This window comes from Heterocephalus glaber, unplaced genomic scaffold, assembly GCF_053883595.1.
Source record: "Heterocephalus glaber isolate CG9 unplaced genomic scaffold, H.glaber_assembly_v1.0 deba00001744, whole genome shotgun sequence".
In the NCBI taxonomy this organism is placed as follows: Eukaryota; Metazoa; Chordata; class Mammalia; order Rodentia; family Bathyergidae; genus Heterocephalus; species Heterocephalus glaber.
Window position 1 is genome coordinate 2,081,166 of NW_028258450.1, and position 23,929 is coordinate 2,105,094.

A 23,929-nucleotide genomic window follows, 5' to 3' on the forward strand; every position below is an offset into this window, starting at 1 on the left:
CGAGTTCCAGGTCTAGCTCTCCGACTGCCTTGGCAACGTGGTGGCTTGCTCCGCCCCGAGCCCCTTTTAAGGTTTCAACCACACGGTGGGGGCTCTGTGGGCTGGGAAAGCATAGCGAAAGTGCCGAAACGAAACCTGAGCGATTGACTTGTGCCCTGGGGGCGTGGCTTGCACTTGCGCAGGTTCGTCCAGGTTTGGTGATCTACCTTCATTGCTCGTTGTTTGGATCGGCAGATTCATCTCCCCCTTTTGGGAATTCTTTCTCCCAATTTTTAAAAAATTCAGGTATAGGATACTCCTCACGAACTGGCATTTATTTTAATATTGTAATTTAGATTTTGGGGGGTTTTTTTGGTACCGGGGATCAAACGCAGGACCTCGCGCTTGCCAGGCAGGAGCTATGCCACTGAGCTAAATCCCCGGCCCTGTAATTTAGATTTTATGCAGCGCTGCCAAGATACCTAGAACTGCTGATGAAACTGCAGTCCGCAAATCTAAGGCTAGACTCTAGACTAAAGACAGCAGCGGATTCAGTGTCCGGACAGGATCCCTCTGTCAACACCCGTCACCTGTACGTATACATATATTCAGCGGAGCCCCCTTCGCCTTTCCTTTCCACGTCTCTATCCATTTAATCCCTCCTCGCCAGTTGGCGTAGCCCCAGGCCAACATATGTTTTCATTCTATCAACCCCATTCTCCTCCCCGTGACTTGAGCTCGTGACGAATGTGCGGCAGTCTGAACATAGTTACCTAGGTGGAGGCGGGGCTGGAGGGGGCGGGGCGGCTCAGGTTCGCGCGTGCGCGCTGCTCTAGGAGACAGCGTCTACCTCGTTCCGCCCCTTGTATTCTGCAGTTCCGGCTCTGCAGATTCGCTGCTCACGTTTCTTTTTTCCGTGCTTCCTTCGGCTCTTTGTTTTCTTCTTCATGTTTCACGCTAGGCATGTCTCCCTGAAAATAGCTTATATCGATTTTACGTTTTTCTTAATACGCTACAGACTCTTCGGCCTCTAGCGAAAGTGCGACTACGAACGAGCAGGCACGCACGGGCTCGGCGGAGGCGCGCTTGGGCTCCCGGCGACGACGACAACGACCAGGAGAGGGGACGGAGGCGGCGCCTGAAGCAGCGGCGGAGCCCATGCCCCGGGACGGCGGGTGGGCCCGGAGAGACGAGTCCGGGGCCCGGGGCATGTCCCCGGGGCCCCCGTGAGGAGGCGGCGGCGGCGATGGAGATCCCGCCGCAGGAGGCGCCGCCCGAGCTGGGCGCCGACCCCGAAACCGAAGCCGAAGCCGAAGCCGACGCCGAGGAGGCCCCCGCTGAGGCCGAGTCTCCCAGCCCTTCATCGCCCCCGGCCGACGGGCGCCTCAAGGCTGCAGCCAAGCGCGTCACATTTCCATCGGACGAGGACATCGTATCCGGAGCAGTGGAGCCCAAAGACCCCTGGAGACATGGTAGCTACGGTGGGGGCGCGGGGGCGGCTCGAGGGGCAGCCGGACAGGCCCGGCACGGAGGTGGCGCGCAATGCATTGCACCTAGTGTTGCTTTAAGGACACAATGGGTCGTTTAGAGTTGGAGGCTTTTAGAGAGGGAATGGTTATAGAATTGGGAAGGTGGAAAGTATTGGGTTTCTGTACCCTCTCTGGGACGCTGAGGATGACCGTGTTAGGATTTAAAACGATAGGCAGGGGCTAGGGATTTAGCTCAGTGGTTCCACTGTCTGCCTCGAAAGCACAAGGTCCCAAGTTCGATCCCCGGTACCTACCCCCCCCCCCCAAAAAAACAAGATTTAAAACGATAGGCAGTTAAAGCCGGATGGTTTTCGAGGGTGGCAGCCTGAGTTCATAGTTCCCCTAAAGAAGGAAAGACCAGTTGAAGAGAAAGAGTGGGTCAACATTGGCCCAGAAAAGTTTGTTGGGAGAGTTTAATGGGACCACAGAAGTGTCAAGAGGTTAAGTCGTTGTGTGCAAGCTTTGGGACAAGGGGTGGTCATGCAGATCACTTTCTTGGCTGAAAGAGAAACAGGAATAAATCCGGGCTGTGGCTATAGAGGAATTGGTAAATCCTGGGGTTAGAAAAGGGAGTCAAAAGCCAGGCATGGTGGCGCACACCTGTAGTCCCAGCACTCGGGAGGCTGAGGCAGGAGGATCAATGCAAGTTCGAGGCCAGCCTCGGCTACCTAATGAGTTCAAAGCCAGCCTGAACTACAAAGGGAGAGCCTGCCTCAAACCACCCCCCCCCCAAAAGAAAAGGGAGTCAAATTCCCAGAGAAGGAGCAAGAGACTGTGGTCAGTTTGCTGCTGGGGGAACTAATCACGGGCAGTGTTAGGTCTTGGAATCAAAGGAAAGTCCACCACTGCCTGCTGCCTCCTCCTCCCTGCAAAAGGGAAGCAGAAGATCGTCCGTGATTCAGGAGCAGAGGAACTTTGGGGCCTGGCTATAGAAGGGTCCCCTTTTTCTTTCCTGGAAACAAGTTGGGGAATGTTTTGAAGTCAGGAATTGGAATTTCTGGTCAGTAGGAAATGATAGCATTGGAGAAGTCAGGAGAGGGGCTTGTGGTGCATGGATTCTAGGCCCCTGAGAGAGGATTGGGCCAGTGTTGGAGGTGAAAGGGCAACCGGAGGGGTGTGTTGGACCCCCAGGGCTGGGAGGGCAGAGAAGGAGATGGACGGCCATGTTGCACCCATCTGTGTGGAAGAGTCTGCCAGTTTGGCTGGAGCAGAGCCTGTGAAGAGAGGGCATCGGCTGGCCATGGTTGTACAGAAGTTGATCTGCTGGGCCCAGGAAAAGGGAGGTACTGTTGCCAGTCGTAGGCATTGGAGGAATTGCTCGCTTTGATGTGAGGGTGGAAAATGTGGTCGCTGGAAACAACATACAGGGAGTCGGCCATAAATGCCAGTTTGGCTCGTTATTGTCAGAGAGAGAGTGGTTAATTTAAGACTCTTGGCTTTGGGACTTGGACTCCAGACCTCAGGGCTAGGTGGTCAGTTTGGGGTTGGCAGGCATGGAGGACTAGAAAGAAAAAGCTAGAATGGGCTCTGGCTTTAGTATCCAGTCCAGGGAGTGCAGTGTCGGAAGGGGAAGGGCCTAGAGAGGTAGAGCAGGGTGGTTATGAGCAGAGGCTGTGGGTGCAGTCCTGACCCTTCCACTTGGTTACCTACTTTGCAACATTGGTATGGTTATCTGAGTGTCTCAAGGCTCAGTTTTGCCATCTGTAAAGTGGGTGGCAGTACCCATGGCACAGGGCTTACAAGAAGACTAAATAAAATCATGTACAAGAAAGGGCTGGCCAGGGTGAGCCTTGGTGAAGTTGCAGTTGTTTTAAAGCTAGATTGGTCCTTTTAGGGGCCAGCAGAGAGGAGAAGTGTAGTGGTGGTGTCTGGAGGGCCAGCGGTGAGTGCGGTTGGAGAGTTTGCCATGGGTTGTGGGGAAAGTTTCTGGTCTTCAGGTTCCCAGGAGACATTTGACTTTGTGGGAGCTGTTTCTCATCTCTGAGCCCCTGTTTTCTTTTTCTGCTAATGGAGGTGCTTATTTCTTGGTTGTGAGAATTAGGATAGCCCTTGTGTCTTGCCACATAAGAAGCAGTGCTTCCAGCAGGTTGGGGACCTGCTGCTGTTTCTCATGGGTGGTCTTGGAGAGGCAGCACAGGCATTGGAGGGAGGCAGGATGTTATCCCTAGGAGGGTCTGTTCCCGCTTTAGGCGACATGTTAGGTGGGGGTTCCTGGGCAGGGAGGATGGGCAGGGCTCACCCCAGGAGGAATGGGGGGCTGATGACCTGATCCGGATGGAAGAGCGGGCCCCCTGCTGCCTGAGGTGAGGGCCTGGCAGTGAGGGAGTTATCTTGGGGCAGGGGTGGAGGTCTTTTCCAATCAGTGATTTTAGACAGTGGGATTTGCAGGGCAGAAAAACAGGGCCTGTCATCACCGAGGAGGAGCCGGTGACAGTCTCCACCCAAGGAGGACAAGGAGCAGGTGGGCAGTGGGTGCTGGGGCCTGTAGGGAGCAGTCAGTCCTGAGCAGGGCTGGGAGCTGGGGTGGTCTGCGAGCCTGGGCAGCACACGGGGTGAATGGGAGGGTGATGGAGTGACGGAGGAGTCTGCCGGGCCCTGCTGGGAGGTGTGACCTCAGCCCGGGCTAAGAGGTGACAGAGAAGCTGGCATATCTGAACTGAGGGAGACTCGTCCCCCGGAAGCCGTTGGCCTCTCAGTGGAGGTGGAGTTGGAGCAGTTGCCTAGGCTGGGAGGTGCAGGAGGGTCCCGGGCTGGCCCCCGTTTGCCAGAGTTCCGACCCTGGGGACCTGCCCGTATCCTCACAGTGGTCACTGCGTACCCTATTACCTGTCTCCTTGGTGCCCCTCCATGGCAGTGGGAGAGTGGGTTTGAGTCCGTCCCGTTCCTCTTTCCTTCCCACCTCCAGGAGCCATGGCGAAGGCTGTGACAGAGGGGCGGAGCTGCCCTGGTGGGGAGGCCTGCAGGCCAGCCTCGACCCCCTGGTCTCTGTGGCTTCTTACTGGGGATGGTTTGTTTCCCTCTGTAAAACAGGGCTGGCGTCTCTGCCCTGCAGACCACCCAGGCTGAGAGGAGGGGTGACTGTGGGGGCTGAGAGGCAGAGCCAGGTGTGTGGGGAGGGAAGTGAAGCTCGGCGAGGAGGCGGGTGGAAGTCGTGACGGAAGAGGCTGCTTTGGTGCTGCCAGGCTGGGCACGTGGGTGCCAGGGGAGGGCCGCTGGCCAGCCGCACCCCACCATGAGAGATAGAAGCTGCAGCCCCAGCTCCTTTGAGGACCACAGCCGGCATGGCGGCAGGAGCCATTCCAGAGCACGCTGCAGGAATAACCTGAGGTTCTGCCAGCCTCTCACTTGCAGCTGCACTGTGTGGGGTTTGCAGGGCTGGTGTGTGAGAGGAACTCGGGATCAGGGCACATGACACGGGGACGTGTCCCCACCCTCCCGTCCTGCCCATGAACTGCTCCGGCTTCCTGATCAGCAGTCCTGGAGTGTGGCGGGGTTTCCTACCCTCTTGTGACCCGACTTTCTCTGGCCACCTGAGCTTTGAGGGCAGGCGGCAGTGGCATGGTATTTTCAAGTGTAGATCCAAGGGGGTAGAAAGGCCATACTGTCTATTCTCGTGGAAACTTGAGCTGCGTGTTCAGTCCCAAAACTGGTTTGACAGGTAGAGATGCATCTGTCAGTGGGGCCGAGGCCCTGGTTTGGCACTGAGTGGCAGCCTTGCTGGGGAGCAGGGAGTGGGGTTGAGGGGGGCAGCTCTGATTTCTTCTGGGCCCAGCCTCCCCCCTGCTGCTGGAGTGTTCTCTCTTGGCCTCGAGTTCCTGTCTGTAACATGCAGCTGGTGGTGCACACGCTCCTGGGGGCCTTCTTGTCACCACACTCCTCTGCCCCGCCCTGCCTCAGTGTGTACTCGCTCTCGTCCCTGTCCTCCTGTCCTGCTGTCCCTCAGGCCCACTCCTCAAGATCAGTGCCTCAGCCCTCGGGAGAGGCCCCTGTTACCAGCTGGGTGACCATGGGCAAGTCGCCCAGCCTCTCAGCTAAAGCTAAATCAGTGAGTGTTGGCTGCTAGCCTGAGAGGCAGTCAGGGTACCAGGATTCCAGGCTGCAAGCAGTGGCCCAGCCTTCTGTGTAGCTGATGACTTGGTAGAGTGACCCTGCCACCCTGGCCTCTGCAGGGTCACGACCGAGTGCCAGGGCTGGGTGTGTGCCTGCTCCCTGGCCTGGCAGCTCCCCTGCCCGCACACCCAGGCATGATTCCCAGGTTCTTTTGCCTCTGGCTCTTGGTTTGGGTTTGCCTGGCATCTTCAATGCCAGGACAGAGGCCGGGTGCGAGTTTCCTCTCTGACCTGGTCTGGCCCAGGGGCGGATGCGGGTCAGATGTCTCACAGTGGTTTTGGGAGAACACCTTGGGGGTGGTGAGTGCAGTTTGTGCCAATCGAGAATTTGGGCAGCCTGTGCATCCCTGCCTGCCCGGGCTGCTGCCTGATCGTCCTGTGAGTGGGAGAATTTGTTAGAAAAGCAACCCAGGCCTTTCTGACAGCTAGTGTGGCTGTCCCTGTGCTCGGGCACTCTGTCCCCACGCTTACAGATTGATAGGTGAGTGCCTGCCTGTCTGAGCTGCGGTTGGGAGGCCGCCTGCCTCAGGAGAGTGTGGGCCTGGGCAGCCTTAGTGACCTGCTCTCTGTGCCACCTTAGTGGTTGCCGGGCCATGGCCCCTGTGCGCCAGCCCTGGTCTAAGTGCCTCCCTTGTACTGTCTCACTTAAATCTCACAGCCACCCTGGCAGGCAGATGCTGTCCATCCCAATTTGTAGATGAGGAGATGGAGGCACAGAGAAGTGAAGTGACTTTCCTAAACCACACAGCCGCCAGGAAGTGGCCAGGCTGGGACTTGGACCTGGGCAGTGCCTGTGCTCCTGCCGGCTGAGGGAGCTTGGGCTGGGCGCACTCAGTTCAGTGTGCTATGTGTCCCCCTCTGCACCATAACCCTTTATAAAATGGAGTTGACCAGGACAGGGACAGAGCTCAGGGTGCTCAGGAGGGGTCACTGGGTTCCAGGCAGCTCCAGAGTCCCAGGAGGGCATGCAGCTCCTGACTGATGCTCTGCTGCCCCAGCAGCTTTTCTGCTTCTCCCAGGGCTGCACCACGGTACCCATCCTTGATATACCACTGACTTGGTGGCCCTGTGACCGGGGCTCATCCTGCCCAGATGCCAGGTGTAAGGGGCTGGGGTGGAAGACAGCCCAGTCCCTCCTTTGGAGGTGACAGGGGGTGAGGGAGACACTGTAACAGCTCCCCACAGACCAGGGTGTGTGTAGGCAGAGGTGGGGAGAGGACATCTGATAAAGAAGTCAAGGAAGTCAGGGAGTCGGCTAGGTGAGGAGCAGCTTGGAGCAGGCAGAAGGAGCAGGGGGCATCCCGGGACAGGTAAGCTGGGCGTGGAGGTGGGGCGGGGAGAGCAGCCTGTAGCTAGGGCCACAGAGGAAGGGCCCAACAGCTGTGTTTCTCTTTTTTTGCATAGAGGATTTGTCCCAGGTCCTTTCCACCAAGCTCCTTTTGGTATGTTACTTCATTTTATTTTTTACTTTTTTAAAGACAGGGTCTCACCAAGTTAGCCAGGCAGTCCTCCCGCCTCAGCCTCCTAGGCATGTGCTGCCACCTGGCTGGAGAAATGTTTTAAACACAACTGAAGGGATGAGGTGGCATGAAAGGAGGTGGCTGTGGGCTCAGCCATAGGCTCTAGGCTTTGTGTGGTCTCAGACTGGCTCATAGCTGATGATTTCCCTGATTTCATCATCAGATTGATCTGAATCTTCCTCCCTCCCCCAGCAGGTGTGTCATTGCCGGTGGGTTGGTAACACCTTTAGGGGTACAGTGCGCCCCCATGTGTTCCCTCCTCACCCACTGGTGCAGCCTTAGCCCACCCAGCACTCCCCTTGGGTGGGTGCGGTGGGTGCTGTACCCCTTGTGTGCCCTCTTCAGGTAGCTACCTCCGCAGTCCCTACAGGTTGCCCACACCCCTTGGGGCCCAACAGCCTATGGGTATCCTGTCACTCGTAAAATCCAGAAAATCTCAAGCTCTAGAACAGGTCTGGTCTGAGATTTCCAGCAGGAAAATAGGGAGCCCGTAGTGGACCTTGTTCCTGTATCTTGAAAACTGTACGCCAAGTGTGGCGGCGCACATCTGTAATCTCACCACTGGGAGGCTGAGGTAGGAGGATCTCTAGCTCCGGCTAAGCCTGGGCCATTTGGTGATTTAGCCAGACCCTCAAAGCAGATTTAGAAAGAGCTGGAGATGTAGCTCAGTGCGAAGGTGCTGAGTTTAATCCCCAGTGCTGCCCCTGCCCCTGAAATGTAATAACACAACCAAGAGCCCAGATAGGTGTTGGTCAGGCTTTGGTCTTGACAGTGTCGCCCAGCTTCTTGGCCTCAGTGTCTCTGTGTGTGGCTGGGATTAGATCAGTCAGTACTGGAACAAGCTAGCTGTCACAGGCACACAGTGAGGACTCGGAGTGCTGACTGAGGTCATGTCACTGCCTGTCAGCCTGCCCTCCTCCCTTTCAGATCGTCAGATGTCATCCCCTCTGCCCTTGCCGGGAGGGACAGGCATGCGGGCTAGATGACTGCTGGTCAGGAGCTGCACGTGTACTACATGACCTTGGGCAAACCCCGACCTCTCTGTGCCACTTTGCCCCTTTGTGAAGCCATCCGGCAAAGCTTTTGACTGGGAGGAGCAGAGGCAGGCTGGGGCTGCACACCACATGAGGCCAGTTCCCTGTAGGGCTGCAGCTGTGCCGGTAGGGGGTAGGGGTAGGGTGGGGCTGGGGCTGACATTTCAGATCAGGGTGGGTGGGAGATGTGGATGGGTTCCTCAGTTCCAGGATGGGTTCAGATGCTGGTGCCAGAGTGCTTGGAGAGGTCCATGTGCGGGCTGCATTTCCCGCCCTGGGAAGGAGGTTCCTCGAAGGCAGGGCTCATCTCCAGCGTCGCCTTCCCGTGTCCCCAGAGCCTCTCATAGATGGACTGGTGGTGGGGAGGGGCGCAGCAGGCACCCAGACGTGGTTCACACCCCTTCACCCTCCTGCAGGCAGCGCAGTGGAGCTGCTCCACCATGGGGTGGGGGTTGGAGGTGCCTGCTGCCAGCTGCAGCACTCAGCTCACGTGATTTGCCTGGCACCAGCTCCCCTCCCAGCAGGAGCTGGGCTATCAGCAGGCTGGCGGTTCCAGCCTCCCCGCTTGGGCGGGCGGCCCCTCTTGCAGGCTTGGCACTTTCAGCCCACCAGAGTCAGACTCGTGTGCCGCAGCCTCAGCAGTCCCAGGCTGCATCAGCTGCCATCAGCGGTGTAGTTGGAGCTGCTCGTGTTGGGGTAGCCCCCCCGACTTTGTCACCACAGGCGCCTTCCTACTGAGCTCACTTGGTCCCAGAACAAGGGGGCAGGGACTGAGGGGGCTCAGATGAAAGAGCATGCCCGGGGAGCGACCAGGTGTAAGGGTGTTGCTTCTAGTGAGAGGGGCGGTTGTCACAGTTACATTTTATGGCGTGTTTACTGGGTCTAAGCTCTGTGTCTATTCGTTCAGTTCTTTTTTTGGAGAGATGGTCTTGCTGTGTAATTCATGCTGGCCTTGAACTCTGTGGAGCCCAGGTGGGCCTTGAACTTGAGATCTTCCTGCCTCAGCCTCCAGGTTGCTGAGATTTCAGGCATGAGCCACTGTACTGGCTTGTGTTTTCTTCATAGTACCCAGAGGGGAAACAGGCTCATAGGGGTGGGAGGGCCACAGAGGGGGTGGGCTGGGTCCCCAGGAGGAAGGGCAGGCTGAGCCCCTTCCCACGCCGATGCCCAGCTGCCTGCCTGCCCTGCTCAGTCCACCTTGCCCCTCGCCAGCCCCCTGCCTCCTCGGCTGACTCCTGCTCATCCTTCCAGCTAGCTTTTGTCATTTCCTCGCTTAATCCCTAGGCGGGGTTCTGGGCTCACTGGGTTCCCATGGCTGCCTTGCTGTTGTTATTTGTTTAGCCCATCTCCCACCACTGGACCAGACCCTGCAGCTGAGGTCTGGCTGCTGGGGGCAGCTGAGCCGCTGAGCCCTCCAGGAGCTTTAGGGACTACGGCAGAATGGGTCTGCTGAGAAGTGGCCTGGAGTGGGTGTTGGGAACCCCTGGCACCAGGAATGGGACCTCAGAACAGTTCAGGGTGGAGGAGAGGAAGGTTGCCCCGAGGGACTGTTTGTCTGTGCACGCTTCTGTTCCTTCATTCCTTGCTGCCTGGCAGCTTTTTTCCGCCCTGTGTGCCCTGAAGGCCGGTCTGCTCCCTCCTTGGCCACCTCCAGCAGCCGCAGCAGTTCGAAAAGCAGACTTTGTTACTCCTGTTGCTTCCCACCATGCCCGTGACCCTCTGCAGCATCTGGGGGCCAGTGTGACCTAGCCCTGCTGCTCTCTCCTGCCGCTCTGGACCCTCTTGGCTCTGCACCACAGGCTTCAAGCCACGCAAGGAGCTCCCACATCATGTCTGTCCCGGAACAGTGCCCCCTTTGCACAGCTGGCTCTGGCCTACCCTCCAGGACCCCCAGCCTTTCCCTGCAGCCCACACTCACGCCTGGCCCGAGCACCATGAGGGCAGGATGCACTTGGTTCTGTGCCACTGTTCCCCCCGGGCCCACACCACGTGCACTATGCCTCGTCTGAGCAGGAGGAGCCTGTATGGCAGGTGGAGTAGGAAGTGCAGTGCTATGCTGGGTCTCAGTACTGGCCACAAGCACAGCCCCTGTCCTCATATCACCCTGGGTCCAGAGAGGAAGCAGGAAGAGAGGAGGAAGGGCTGCAGAGAGGAACACCCAGCCAGCCAGCCTCTAACGTCTCTAAGCCAGACTGGTGAATTGCAGTTCAGGATGCAGAGCCATCTTTGTCCTAACTCGCTATGTGTCGTGGGCTGGGACACTGGCCCTCTCCGTGTAGCAGGACAGTGGCCGAAGTTCTATGCGTGTGTTTCCCCCGTCTGTTGAGCCATCTCTCCACCTAGGGGAATAAGCGGGTCCTAGGCCTGCCTTCCCATTGTGGGGTGGGGACCCGGGTTCTGGTAAGTGACTGGATTCCGTTCCCTTCAATATTAGGGTATGCCACAGGTGTCAGAAAGGCCAGCCACTTAAGCCAGGGTGACTTTCTTGTTCCTCCTTGTCGTCCTCTGTTCTATAAGCCCCTTCCCTTCAGGGCCTTTGCCTACTCTAACCACAGAGATCAGACCGTGCTCTTGTGAGCTGCCTTCCTTGCTGGGCCTGGGCTTAGCCTCGGGATCTGCATGCCCAGCTCTTCTGGGCTCCCTGTCCCAGACCTGCTCGTCTCTGTCCATGTCCCCAAATGGACCAGGGGCTCCAGAGCATGGCTGTCTCTGTCCCTGTTGTGTCCCCAGTGTAGCTCCAGGCACAGAGCTGTTGCTCCTTTAGGATGGAGTTGGGTGGGGTGGGCAAAACCCTGAGCCGGTGCCCTCCTGGAACCCTGCTTAGTGCTCTCAGGGCCGCCAGCAGCTGTTGGGACCCGTGCCTGTGCCCACTGCCCAGCTGGCGGAGACTGCAGGGCTCAGGGCCTTCCCCTCTGGGGGAAGAGTGCTTACCAAGAGTGGCCTGGGGTCCCAGGGCAGTGGTCAGGACTGCTGGGCTTGTGTCTGCCTGTAGCTTCAAGAGGACTAGGACAAAGATGGGTCTCTGACCTGATCTCCTGTATTTCCACCAGGCTGGCTCAGAGACAGGCAGAAGAGGGCAGGGGGAGACGCCTGTCTGGCATGTGCCCACCTCCCACCTGCCTTGCCACGGGAGGTTGTTAGGAGTAGAAAGGTGTGGCTCTGGATGGGAAAAAAATTGCCAGCTACTCCTTGGACAGAGGACTAATATCTAGAATGTATACAGAATTAAAAATTAGAGCCCCCCAATAAAAGGCTTAACAACAAGAAAAAACAGGCAATTTAAATGGATAGACATTTCTCAGAAGAAGTACAAATGGTGAATAAATACATGAAAAAATGTTCACTATCTCTGGGCATTAGAAAAATGCAAATTAAAACAACATAGATTCCTGGAGTGGAGTGGCACACGCCTGTAATCCCAGCACTAGGGAGGCAGAGGCAGAAGGATTGCCAAGACTTTGAGGATAGCCTGGGCTACATAGTGAGTACCAAAAAAAAGGCATTTCACACACAGTTCACCCATTTAAAGTGCACTGGTGGCTGGGCCTGGTGGTTCCCACCTGTAGTCCTAGCACCGAGGAGGCTGAGGCAGGAGGATCACCTTGAGTTCGAGGCCAGCCTGGACTACATAGTGAGACCCATCCTTCATTACGATCAAGTTTAGAACTTTTTTTTTTGGTACCAGGGATCGAACCTTGGGTCCTTGCGCTTGCGCAGCACGCGGCAAAACCACTGAGCTAAATCCCTGGCCCAAGTTTAGAACATTTTATTACCTCCCTTAGCCCCTTATTTCCCCGCCTCAACCTAGACAGCCACTGACCTGCTTTCTGTCTGTGCTTCTGGACACTTCATGGAAACGACCTCAGTCGTAGGTGCTCCTGTGAGCAGCCGCCTGCACAGCTATGATGTCAGCGTGCCATTGTGTGGAGGTGCGCACTGCTTATCTTACCATCCATGGATGCATAGCTGGGTTGCTCCCCTTATTTGGCTGTTGTGCACAGTGCTGCTGTGAACACTGATGTGTGCATTTATGTGTGGCTGTGGGTTTCCATCTCTGGGAGTAGAACTGCTGGGCACGTGCATGGCCCTTTACCTGAGGAGCAGCCACACTGCCTTCCACAGCCACCACCCACTTGGCCAAGCCCAGCACGAGCTTACCTCTCCCCTTCCATGCCAGCGCTCACTGGCATCTGTCCCTTCAGCTGTGGCTCTCCCAGGGGGAGTGCAATGGTCTCCCTGTGGTTTGATCTGCATTTCCCTAATGGCTGATGAGGTTGAGCGTGTTTTCCCATGCGTATTGGGCACTTGGGTATCTTTGGAGAAATGCCTTTTCAGGTCTCTCTCCCATTTCCATTTGCTTACTTCTTCATTAGGGAGTTGTAAGAGTGTTGTGTGGATCCTGAGTGCAAGGCTGACCATCAGGCGGGGCCCTGCTGGGGAGGCTTTCAGCACGCCAGCTGTGCCTTTCCTCCCCATCTTCCCTGGCTGGGGACACAGCCACAGATGACTCCAGTCTGACTGCGAGGACACAGTGGATACAGCTGCGCATCATGCTGTCTCACTTCATTTCCCCATTTTAAATTTAATTTAAAAATACATCATTGGGCTCTTGTAATTTGCCCTAGCTATTTCTGCATTGCTGAGCATTTTGGTCCAGTTTTCAGTCACATAAATAATGCAGAGTCGGGGCTGGGGATTTAGCTCAGTGGTTCCCGCGCCTGCCTTGCAAGCGCAAAGAAAGACCCGAGTTCGATCCCCAGTACCAAAAAAAAAAAAAGCAGAATGTTCATGTATGTCAATGAATCTTTATGTTCACCGCAAGTGGCTTTCTCAGAAGAAATTCTTAGAAGATAATTCTACTAGGTCAAAAGGGCAGGAGCATTTGAAGCCCCCGATTCAGTTTTTGCCTTCCCTGGACTCTAAGGCTCAAGGGCCAGGGTGCTGTGGTCACGGTCACCCTTGTAGCTTAAGTTTTGTTTTTTAAGTGAGTGAATGAGTGCTCTTTGTGATAAGGAAACTGCTCCTCAGAGTCATTAGTTGTCTGCTGAGGTTGTGCTCCTTTGCAGAAGGTGTCACAAGCCATGGCAGCTCTATCCTCGTCCCCCCAGCCTGCCACTCCCATTGGAGTGCTCCCAGTGTCCTGCAGCCATAGCCACTGCATCACCAGCACCTCTTGGATGAAAGTTCCATTTGCTCCTTTGTCTTTTTTCCCCTTTAAACCTTCCCAGCCCCTGTAGAATACCACTCACTGGCCCAAAGTATTTGGTGCCCACCCATGCCCACCACCTCTCAAGCAGCCTCTCACTGTGTTGGCTGCTGCAGTGGGCACATGGCAGGCCTCGTGCTGGCTCTGTCCTTAGTGTGGACGAGAGGGCTTCCCTGACTGAGGCATGGCTGCAGTCTGTTCCGCTAGAGCTTACTGTCTGCCGCCCCTCCATCGTGCTCACTGCTGTAGCCCCAGCACCACGGACAGTGTCTGGCACGGAATGGACACTAGAGAAGTATTGGGAAGAGGGAATGAATTTCTGACTCTTACGCATCTTTTCAGCTTACATATTCCTTTTCTCATGGAGCTTTGCTAACTACTCCTTCAAATCTCCTTTGGGGGCTGAGGATGTAGCTCAGTGGCACCACGCTTGCCTGGCAAGTGCAAGGTCCTGAGTTTGATTCCCAGTACCAGAAAAAAGAAAAGAAATGAAACTCCATTTGTAGCTTCTCTGTATTTCTTTTCTTTTCCTTTTAAAACTTTAAAAGATAACATTCTTTTTTGTTTTGTTTTGTTTTTGATACCGGAGATCGAACTTGGGTCCTTGTGTTTTTGAGGCAGGTGGTGGATCCACTGAGCTAAATCCCTGGCCCTTAAGTTCTTTATATATTCTAGATAGTAGTCCTTTGTCTGAGGTACAGCAGCTGAAAATTTTTTCCCATATTGTGGATTGTCTCTTAGTTCTGTTGGTGGTTTCTCTTGCAGTACAGAAGCGTTAGCCTTAGTTCTTGGGCCTCCCGAGGATTGGTGGTGTTACCTGCTTTCCATAGACAAGGACAGGAAGATTTCTGAAGCCTTTGCTGGACTAGGAAGTGGCCATAGGAGCCCAGCTGGCCATCTGGTTCCCTGACCGGAAGCCGAGGGAGGAGGCCCACAGTAGCCTGTTCTGGCAAGGCTAGTTGTCTCCTGGGGGGGCCTGGCTTTCCCAGAGGTTCCCTTTCCTGAGCCTCACCTTGTCACCTGGTTGGGACTTTGTGAGAGCTGGGAAGTGCTGAGGTATGTGTGACCTAGCGGACCCTGTAGAGCACCTTGCGCCCCTGCTCTGTGTTGAGTCCTTGCCTGTTTCCTTTGACCTTGACAGTGACCTTCAGTTCCCCGAAATTGTGGTCAGCTCACAGCCTTTGGATGTGTTAGTCCCTCTGCTGCAGCACTCTTCCCTTCTGCTTTTCAGATGCTGTGATACAGGTCTCCTCTTGGCATATGAAGTAGATATGTGACAGATACCTAAGCTGAAGTGTCACATAACGAAGACCTGTGAGCCCAATCCCAAAGGGGAAAGAACACAGCCATTAACTCTGCCTCTGGGTGGGTAGGTGGGGCTCAGAGCTCCGGCACCACTGTCCTGACTGTGATGATTGTCATTTGCCAGTTTCTTTTTTAAATTTATTTTTAATTTTGAGACAGAGTCTCGCTAAGTTACCCAGGCTGGCCTTAAATTTGCAGGCCTCAAACTTGCCATCCTCCTGCCTCAGCCTCCCCTATACCTGGGATTACAGGTGTGCACCATCATGCTCATGTTGATTTCACTTTTTAATGTTTTGTCTGCTAAGTGTGTGTACTGAGTGCCAGGGATTTAGCTCAGTGGTGCTGCTGCCTGCCTTGAAAGTGCAAGGTCCTGAGTTCGATCCCTGGTACCAAAAAAAAAAGTGTGTATACTGAGGAGTGTGGTATTTCACTTGTCTTACTTCTCAGTTTCATAAAAATGGTGCTGGGGGTGGAGCCTTGGTCTGGCTTTTGCTCCCGACATTGTCTCCCATGTCACCCGTGTGGTTGCTCCATGGCTTTTGCTGTCTGGCTGTGCCTGAGATTGGCCTCGGTGCTGCTGGTAGACGTTGGGCAGCTAACAGACTCGTGCAGGGGTGAATCACCTCACCTGGGGTGTGAGCGGATTCTCAGCACCTGGAGTGCGGAGTGGAATTGCTGGTTACGGTTGATGGGTGTGCTCAACACTATGAGGCAGTGGCAGGCTTTCCACTGATTCTCCTCTCCTTTCCCCTGCAAGCACCTGCTCATTCTCCAAGGGTCTCCTTCAGCAGTTACTTATAAGCATCTGCCATATGCTTGGCAGGTTTTGTCCTGGGAGCAATGGGAATGAGTCCCACAGTCCTTGCCCTTGAATGACTAGTGGTGTTAGATGGCTCCTCCTCCAGGAAGCCCTCCCTGACCCCCAGACCAGCCCAGGTGCTCTCCTGGGCTGCACTGCCCACTCTGGTCCTTCACTCTCTAGGGTGAGTCTCCTTCCTGCACAGGCACCATGTCCCCAGCATCACCGATGGGCATACAGCAGGTGCTCAGGGAATGCTCTCTTGTCCTTACTCTTCAGATGCCCCCTTGAGGTAGGTGGGATTAACAGAAAGAAATGGATCCCAGCCCTCAGTACTTGTTGGGGTTGGATCTGGGCCCAGGGTCACAGGAGCCCCAAGCCTGGCCGCTTCCCAAATGCCAGCCTCAGCAGCCTTGAGAAGCCTGCTCCCCACAGTGCACAGCCTTCGGAAGGGGTGGCAGGGGTGGCAGGGCTGCCTCACTGGGATGAGTGAGGCCTCCTGCCCTCCGGGAGCTCAGGCCCCGGTGGGAGTGTTCTCTGAAGACGAAAGGTCCTTTGAGCTTCGAAAACCCTTCCACAACACGAGAGAGGCCAGACTCAGTTGCATGGAGGCCCTCCCACTGGAGCGGGCCCATGGCATGGTGACAACAGAGATCCTCATCACTGGCTATGGCCGAACACCCGCTGTGTGGGAGGGATGGCGTGAAGCCCTTTGTGTGTGTCATTTGGTTCTGACTGCTCTGGAAGCCACAGGGTGGCAGGAGCTGTTGCCCCGTTTCCCAAAGCGGGGAGGGCTCTGAGTCCCTGGCGATGAGGTCCTGCTCGCTCTGCTGTGCTGTGCTTTACCCCCTGCCCACGTGACTCTGGCTGGCAGCACATCCACTCTGCAGATGGGTGGGCCGATTAGCAGTCGCTTGGACCCAGAGTCGCATCTGTGGCCTGTATCCCCTCCAGCTTCCCCAGGCTGTTTTTTTCTCATGCCGCTCCCCACTCATTTGTCCAGAATCTTCGCTTCTGCACCCGAAGGCACTCAGCCCTGGGTAAATATTTGTCTAAGGGCAATGGAGAGGGTGTGTGACCAGTATTTCCCAAGGTGGGGCGCTGGGGACAAATGCTTGCTGAGTCTCTGGCTGCATTCTGTGGTTTTGTTTGTCTTTGCTCCTACACTGAAGTATTAGGCTCCGGACTACGGTGACAGCAGCTACTGTTGACAGAGCACCAGCCCTGTGCTAACACTTTAACCAGATGACCTCACTGGCTGCTTCTAGCAGTCTGCAACCCCCTGCCCCCAGCTCCGTTTTCCAGGTGAGGACACTCACCTTGATGAGATAAGAGCCAGCGCTTGTGACATTTGGGGTCTGCCTTGTCATCTGGGCCACACCTGCCTGTCGCCATATGAGGTAAATGAGGTTCGCTAGGAGGATGTGGCACCTGCCTGTAGTTCCCGGAGTCTGGAGAGCAGGGAGGAACTGGGTCTGGCACCTGCTCTCTGGCTACACACACTCTTTCTGTCTTCATTGGCCCGGCCACAGGCCGCACAAGTTGGTTATTCTGGGCCCAACGTCATCCTGGTGGCCAGCCAGGTCCACCAGCCCAGGAGCCTGGCCCAGGTGCTTTTGCAGGGAAAGCTAGGATCCTGCCTCCTCCCTGTCGAGCTGAGGCCTCTGGGGTCAGCTCACTGAGGAGCGGGGGTGGGGGGGGTTGTCAGGGGGGCTAGGCCTTGCAGACACAGCCAGGCACAGCCAGGCACAGCCATGTTCGAGGTCTGACCCCAAAGGCCGAGCCTTTGTGGGAGAAGGTGCGCTCACGAGGCAGGAGGTCAGCAGTGTCCTCGGGGGCAGCATCCCTTTGGGAGCCCAGAGGAGAGTGCCCGCCCCATGCTGTGTGTGTTCTGACTGAAGGCCTGGTGAGGGGACGGTCTTGGGCACCTGTGCTTGGGTTGACACCAGTCCTCACCTTCAGGCTTGGATATATTTTCATCGTGGTTCAGGTGCTGACGGGCTCGCTGTCCGGAAAGGGGGCGGTGAGACACGTGGCCAGCCAGTAGACAGCACCATTAGGGCGTGAGAGAGGGAAAGGAGATAAACCATGCTGGAAGAGAGAGCAAGGTGGCAGGGGTGGGGGACAGGCGCCCAGCTGAGTGAGAACATGGGCACCTCAAGCTGTCCCATGAGGTGCAGCCACCCGACCCCCACCCCCAGACCTGATGAGGTGGGCGCTGCCTGCCTGCCATGTTTCCTAGAGCCATAGCCCCTCCTCTGGGAAGGGTGGGGGAGGGCAACTGTCCCCCAGTAGTGGAGGGGACCAGAGAGGTGTGGTGTTTAAGAGTAAGGACTGTGGAGCTATGGACCCTCAGGCTTGAGTCCCAGCCCTTCTGTTTGTTGGCTCTGTGACCTTAGTAGCCTCCTTAATTTTCTGGTGTCTCAGGTTCCCCACTTGAAAAATGAGGATAATAATTCCTGCCTTGAGGTAATGTGTGTACATTTTTCCTATTGTTCTTCATAACTTACTCTTAAAAGTTGTCTGTCACACAGCTGGGTCCAGGTGTTTAGCACAGACAGAGGAACTGGGGGCCAGGGATTAAGGTCCTGACTCCCCCTTCCATCCAGAAGTGCACTGGCCCGAGCGCATGCCTGCTATGGAGCTCTGGCAGACAGAAGGGCTCTCGTGATCTTCCTCAGCTCAGTCCCTGGAGACACGGAAGTTGTAGGCTGCTCTGGCCGCATGTGTCTCTGTAATGGGATCTTCTGTCATCTGAGCACTTGGGAAGTTGGGTGGGTACAGAGGCACCGGCCACTGCGGCCTCCCTGGGGGGTCCAGTTCCCAGCTGCTGTGTGGGGCTGGCTGCCCCAGTAGTGTTTCCTTCCTAGGAGGGGGAGAGCAGAGCAGCTCTGTCACCCAGCAAGCTGCTGGCTCCACAGCCCCTCAGCCAATGCAGCCTGTTCTGAGCAAGCTCCTTGCTGGGGTGCAGCGTGGCCCCCATCCTTCCAGGGTGGCTCTCTGGAGTGAAGGCAGTGGGCACTGTCATAATTTCTTAGAGTAAAGCAGCACATTTGTCCCTACACAATTGTTTACTTGAGGCCCTGCAGTGACATCCTAGATACAGAGAGCACTTGCTATAGGACAGTGAACAGCAAATGGACCCAGACAGGCTGAGATGCGCCTCATGAAGAGCCAGGACAGAGGATGAAGCTTTAGAAAGGGCAGGTGAAGCTTTTCAGAAGAGGTGACATTGAATAGAGGCCTGAACGACAGCCCCCTGTGGAGAAAGCAGTTGTAGGCCTGGTGGTGGGAGGTCACGTGTGGGAGGGGAGGGGACAGGCTTTGTCCTCAGCAGGGGCTGTGCTGGGGAGGCCTTGTCCCAGGGTCCCCATCTTAGTGCAGGGACAGAAAGGGTGGAGGGGTCCGGGGCAGAGCCTGACCTGCAGCGTGGCATGGTAACCATAGCTGATGTGCCTACCTCTTGTCTGCAGAGCAGGAAGGTGGAAGAAATAGATTTTCTTCCTGTGGCAGCATCTAGGGTCTCCCTGTACATCCTCACCAGGTCTCCTGTGCCCACCTGGTGTGAGCACCACTGCAAGTGGCGATACCATCCTGGGTGGGCATGGTCTCAGTCTCCCTGTGCTGGGAAGGAACAGGCCAAGGGCTCCAAGAGGGAGGCATTAGGGTTGTCCTGGGTGCCTGGAGGCCTGTGGCCCCTGCAGTCAGTGCCAGTCATCATCATTGTTGACATAGCATCACATAGACCAGCAGTTGATGGCCAGACACTGCTGGGGAAGATGTCACCTCCTGAGCCCTGTACTTTGCAGCCCTATTGATCTGATTACTGAGCAGGGTGGAGGGAGCCTGTCTGATCACTCATGGGGAAGAGTAACTTGCCACCAGTGTTCCCTCACTGTCCTGAGGAGTCACAGGCAGAGGCTCTTCAGAACAGGCCAACCTGATAGAGACCCTGCCCTGTCCCCACCTGCCAGCCTCCAGAGGCAGCCGCCGCTTCCCCTCTGTCTAGGCTTGACATCGTCACCTTGAATGGCCTGGCCTCTCTGCTCAGTACAGCTGCCCCCCAGAGAACTTGGGGACTCCCAAACTGGCAGGGAGAGGGTCCCTGGGGTGAAGGGCTGGGAAGCTGGGCTGAAGGGCTGTAACTGAGCTGGGCCAGGCAGCCCTAAAGGCCACAGTGGCTCATCAGTGAGAGAGAGAGGTCCCTTCAGTGTATGGTCACCTAGGATGTCTCCTTTCTGGGCCTCTTCTTCTTTATGTTGGGTTAGGGATCCTGGTCATACCTTTCCTGGGGTGCTGTGGGGCGTCAGTGGGGCATGTGAAGGGGCTGTCTAAAGTGGTGCCTTAGGACACAGCACCTGTCTGTGGGCTCCTGCCGAGGTCATGGCTTGAGTTGGAGCCCCGGGTTCCTTCCTCCTGATCTCACTGTGCTTCCAAATTCTTCTTTCACAGCCTGCTTGCAGCTGTGCTATCCCTCCACGTGGTCACATGGCCAGGTCCTTCCTGCCTGCAGCTCCCCTTCACTGAGCACCTGCTGGACCAAGCACGAGGGAGCCCCCAGGGTGGCTGCCAGCAAGGCCGGACCAGGCCATATTGAGGGTGCCGTGGAGCTAGTCTGGCCTGAACTAAGCCATTAGCCCAGGGTATAAGCCAGGTTTCCTTCCCAGGACGGAGCCACCCCTGGCCCTGGGGGCCGCCAGCCCTGGACAGTCACTGTTTGTCCCTCCTGCATTTAACTTTTTGTAGTGAATGTTTTCCAACACAAGTAGTATAATGAGTCCAGTGTACCCACTTTCCAGCTTCGGTAACAACCAGTGTATGGCCAGTAACTGTATCCCCTGTACTACCTCTGCCCCCACTAGTTGGCAGCAAATCTGATACCTGTCAGTCTGTTCTATTTATACATTTTTTTGAGTTGTTCTGAAATGGTGCACAGAACAGTGCCAGGGTGAACGCTGACACCCACCTCCTAGGGCCCCAGGGCAAGGAGTAAGAGGCTAATAGGTAGCCATGCCCACTGAGTGCCAGGCACCCAGAGGTGATCGACTATATGGGCTTCTGAGTGCTTAGCCAGCTGCCCGGGGCTTCCGTGCGTACCATTTGTGGCAGGTGCAGCCCTGGACCCAAGGTCTGCCTTCGAGTGGCCATTGCCTGCCTGAGTCCTTTCTGGAGGTGCTGCCAGGGGAACTGCCTGAGAAGCCAGCTAAGCTGACCTTGTGGTGGCTGTGGCCCTCAAGGCTAGATTTCCGGCCCAAGGCAGCTTGGTGAGGGCTGGGAGATGGGAAGAGGCTGTCCTGCTTACGGCAGCGTGGGCATGTGGTTCTGCTTGGCCAAGGCCTTCGGGGCAGCACGTCCGTCCCCAGTGGTGGCCCGTCCATGGTGCGGGGCCCTCAGGGATGGTGAGAAGCTCCTCGCCGCGGTCTCTTTCCTGTTTTAGGCCCCAGAAGGCTTTGCATTGCTCCCCTGGCAGGGCGGGCCCAGGAGATGGTGTCAGTGTAGGAGCCCCTGTGAAGCGTGGTTCCTTAGAAGATGCCCAGGGAGTGTGTACCCCAGGGCAGCCCTGGGCTTAAGGACACGTCCCCGGCTTGTCACCTTGTCGCCACTGCACACCTCACTACCTAGTGTGAGTGTCTTGAGTTCACTCAGTGGCCTGGACTACTCCCTTTTGTTAACAGATACTCATCCAGCAACTACTGTGTGGCCAGTGAAGCCTGCTGGGTTCTTCAGTGCACAGGAGTGGGAGAAGTTCTGCCCTCATTGGAACATAAGTACTCAGGAGGTCAGCAAGCTTCCCGCTGTGTCATGAGAAGGAAGCGAGGAGCAGGGGCAGATGAGGGCAGAGGTGGTGTGACAGAGGGTGGACAGGGAAGGCCTTTGAGGAGGTGACTGGAGCCGCAGGCTGGGAGGGGACATGAAGGTGGAGCACATAGCGGCGCAAAGGCCCAGAGGCAGCGGGTCCAGGTGGCTTTGTCACAAATAGGGGTTGAGACTTTGAGTACTGTGGCAGCCCCTATCTCGGGCTGTGACCACGCGCCTCTCCTGTCTGCAAGCTTAGCAGTATTGGGGGTTTGCGTGTGCCCACTCCTCCAGCCCAGCACCGGTGCCCCAGATCCAGGGGCCCCAACAGAGGAAGACAGATCCCTCCGAGGCCTCCCTGTCTCCCTGCTTCTGGGCTTCCACAGCCTGTCTGGGCAGCCTGAAGCTGGGACCCCGAGGACCTGGGGGCACCAGGGTGGGACAGGGCCTTCCCTGGGTTTGCTGTCCTGCTACTTCTCCAGGCTGCATGGCCATTGTGATCCTGGGGTGCAGCTGAGACAGCTCCTGCTGTGCGATGGTGAGGGGCTCTGCAGGGCTGGGGTGGAAAATCCGGTTCAGTAAGAAGCAATGGGTAGGTAGGGCCAGGGATTTAGCTCAGTGGTGCCGCCACCTGCCTCGCAAGCGCAAGATCCAGAGTTCGATCCCCGGTACCAAAAAAAAAAGAAGTGTTGGGCAGAGTACATGGTGGACAAAGGGTTGAGTAGAGAGCCGCACAGGCTCTGCTGCGCCGGGAGCTGCAGAGCAGTTGCCCACGTGGGAGCTGCACAGCCTGCCACCCTCACCACCTTCGGCGACCTTGGAGCTGTGCCTCCGCCTCTCCTGGGCCCTCTGAGCAGGGGTCCGCCCCACTTCCAGTCCACATGAGCCCCTCTTTCCGCCTTCTCTGCGCCTGGCCCCAGGTGCGGGGCAGTGTTGGGGGCACAGTGCGGATGCAGACTGCCCATGCTGTCTTCCGGGGCTCAGAGTGCGCAGGGCTGAGATGAGGGCGTCCAGAGGGAGGGTGGCTGACACAGCTTGGGCAGCCGTCCTAGAGGAGGGGACCCCCTGGGTGAGGCCCCAGCCCCTGAGTAAGGCTCACAGGGCTGCCACGCGGTTGTCTGCTTCTCCCTCAATACCGAAGAACCCTGGAAGGCAGGGCTGAGGGAGGAGCTGTCCCTCTCCCAGCACCAGCACAGAGGTGGACACACAGGAGGCTTTGGAAATGTGTACAGAATGAGTGGCCTCATGGAGCCTGAGGCTAGCTCACAGTGGCAGAAGCAGAGGGGAAACATCCTGGCCTGAGGGCTGAAGGAGTCCTGGATAAAATGGCTTCAGGCCTGGCTGGATCCAGGAGCTTAATAGCGTCTTTAGGGTTTTGCCTTTTTCTTTGTCTCTGAGCTCGGCTTTCCTGAGTTGGCTTCTTGGTCAGGAGGCTGTCTCCTCCGGGTGGATGCCAAGGTGGCTGCCTGCAGCTCTGGAAAGGGGGGGATTCTGAGCCACCCCAGGGCCTGGGACTGGCTAAAGCTGGTTTCATAGAGACCTTCCTGTCCCCAAGCAGTCACTGTGACAGACTGTGGGACAGGGCGTCCCTCTGCTAGAACCTCTGGGGCAACAGCTGAGGGTGAGGGGGTGGGGTGCTCGGGCCGGGCTAGCCTGCCAGGAGACAGGGAGAGAGCGGGCCGGTCTGGCCTCAGCCAGCTGGTCCTTCCACGGGCAGGGTGCAGGGCAAGGTTTTCTGGGTGTTTCAGTTTCTATCCCCTCTGCCTTCCGTCTGAGCTTCTGCTCTGAAAGGCGGATTCCAAGAGGAGGTCTCTTGCTGTGGCTGGGGGCCTGTTGTGGGTGCCAAGCGGGAACGCTGGGCCCCAGCTGCAGGCAGGAACTCCGTGGCCACGGCCCCAGATTTTGCTGTCCTGCCTCAGGCTGTGTGTGAACTGCCAAAACCCAGGGTCAGGTGAGGTTGCCACCTTCCAGGATGGATGGCAGTCACGGGATGCCTCACTGGTTACCTCTGGTGTGCGGACACAAACGTCCTACCGAGGAAGGACAGCCCCACTGTGTGCAGCTCACCCAGAACAGCAGAACAGCGCTCTCGTCACCACGCCTGGGTATTCAGGGTGTGGTTGCTGTTGCATCACCATGCTTTGTTAAGACCTGGGCTCCTGGGCCCCAGCTGGGACCTCAGCACTCGGAGGTCCCTTTCGTGCAGTGGCCTCTGGGGCACAGGAAGGTTGTTCAGCCAAGACAGTGTGAGCGGTAGGGAGCAGGTGCGACACTCCTGCCTGGGCCCTCCCACACTGCAGCTTCCTGGCGCGTGATCCTTTGTGACTGTTTCCCCACCACCCCCGGGCTGGCAGGGTGCCCTGAGTCCTCGTGTCCCCCCCGCCCCGTATCCAGGCTCTCCTTGCATCTCGTGGACCCCTCTGCACCTGTGTGCACACCTGAGGCTGGCCTCTTTCCACCGGTCACCCAAAGCCCAGCATCGGCCTCAGGTTTCTCTGTGTCCCTTTGTGAGAGCCACAGTGGAGAGGGCAGCCTCTGCCTGGGACAGTGGCACAACTGCGGGGTGAGCTAGAGCACCCCCTGTGGCCGGGTGCTGCCTGCAGGTGCTGTAGCAGTCCTGCCTCTGCCTGTGTCTCCTCTATCCTGGTTCCC

General features: G+C 56.9%; 1 protein-coding gene across 1 annotated transcript in view; it reads left to right on the plus strand.

Annotated features, from left to right (window-relative positions):
* The first annotated feature begins 353 nt into the window (after window positions 1-353).
* The window catches only part of Ppp1r37 (protein phosphatase 1 regulatory subunit 37), a 34,828-nt gene continuing 11,252 nt past the window's right edge, over window positions 354-23,929 (plus strand). Inside the window, 2 exon segments of the mRNA XM_021250856.2 lie at window positions 354-571; window positions 998-1,451. Coding sequence (XP_021106515.2) covers window positions 1,226-1,451 — 226 coding nt within the window. The 5' untranslated portion in view covers window positions 354-571; window positions 998-1,225.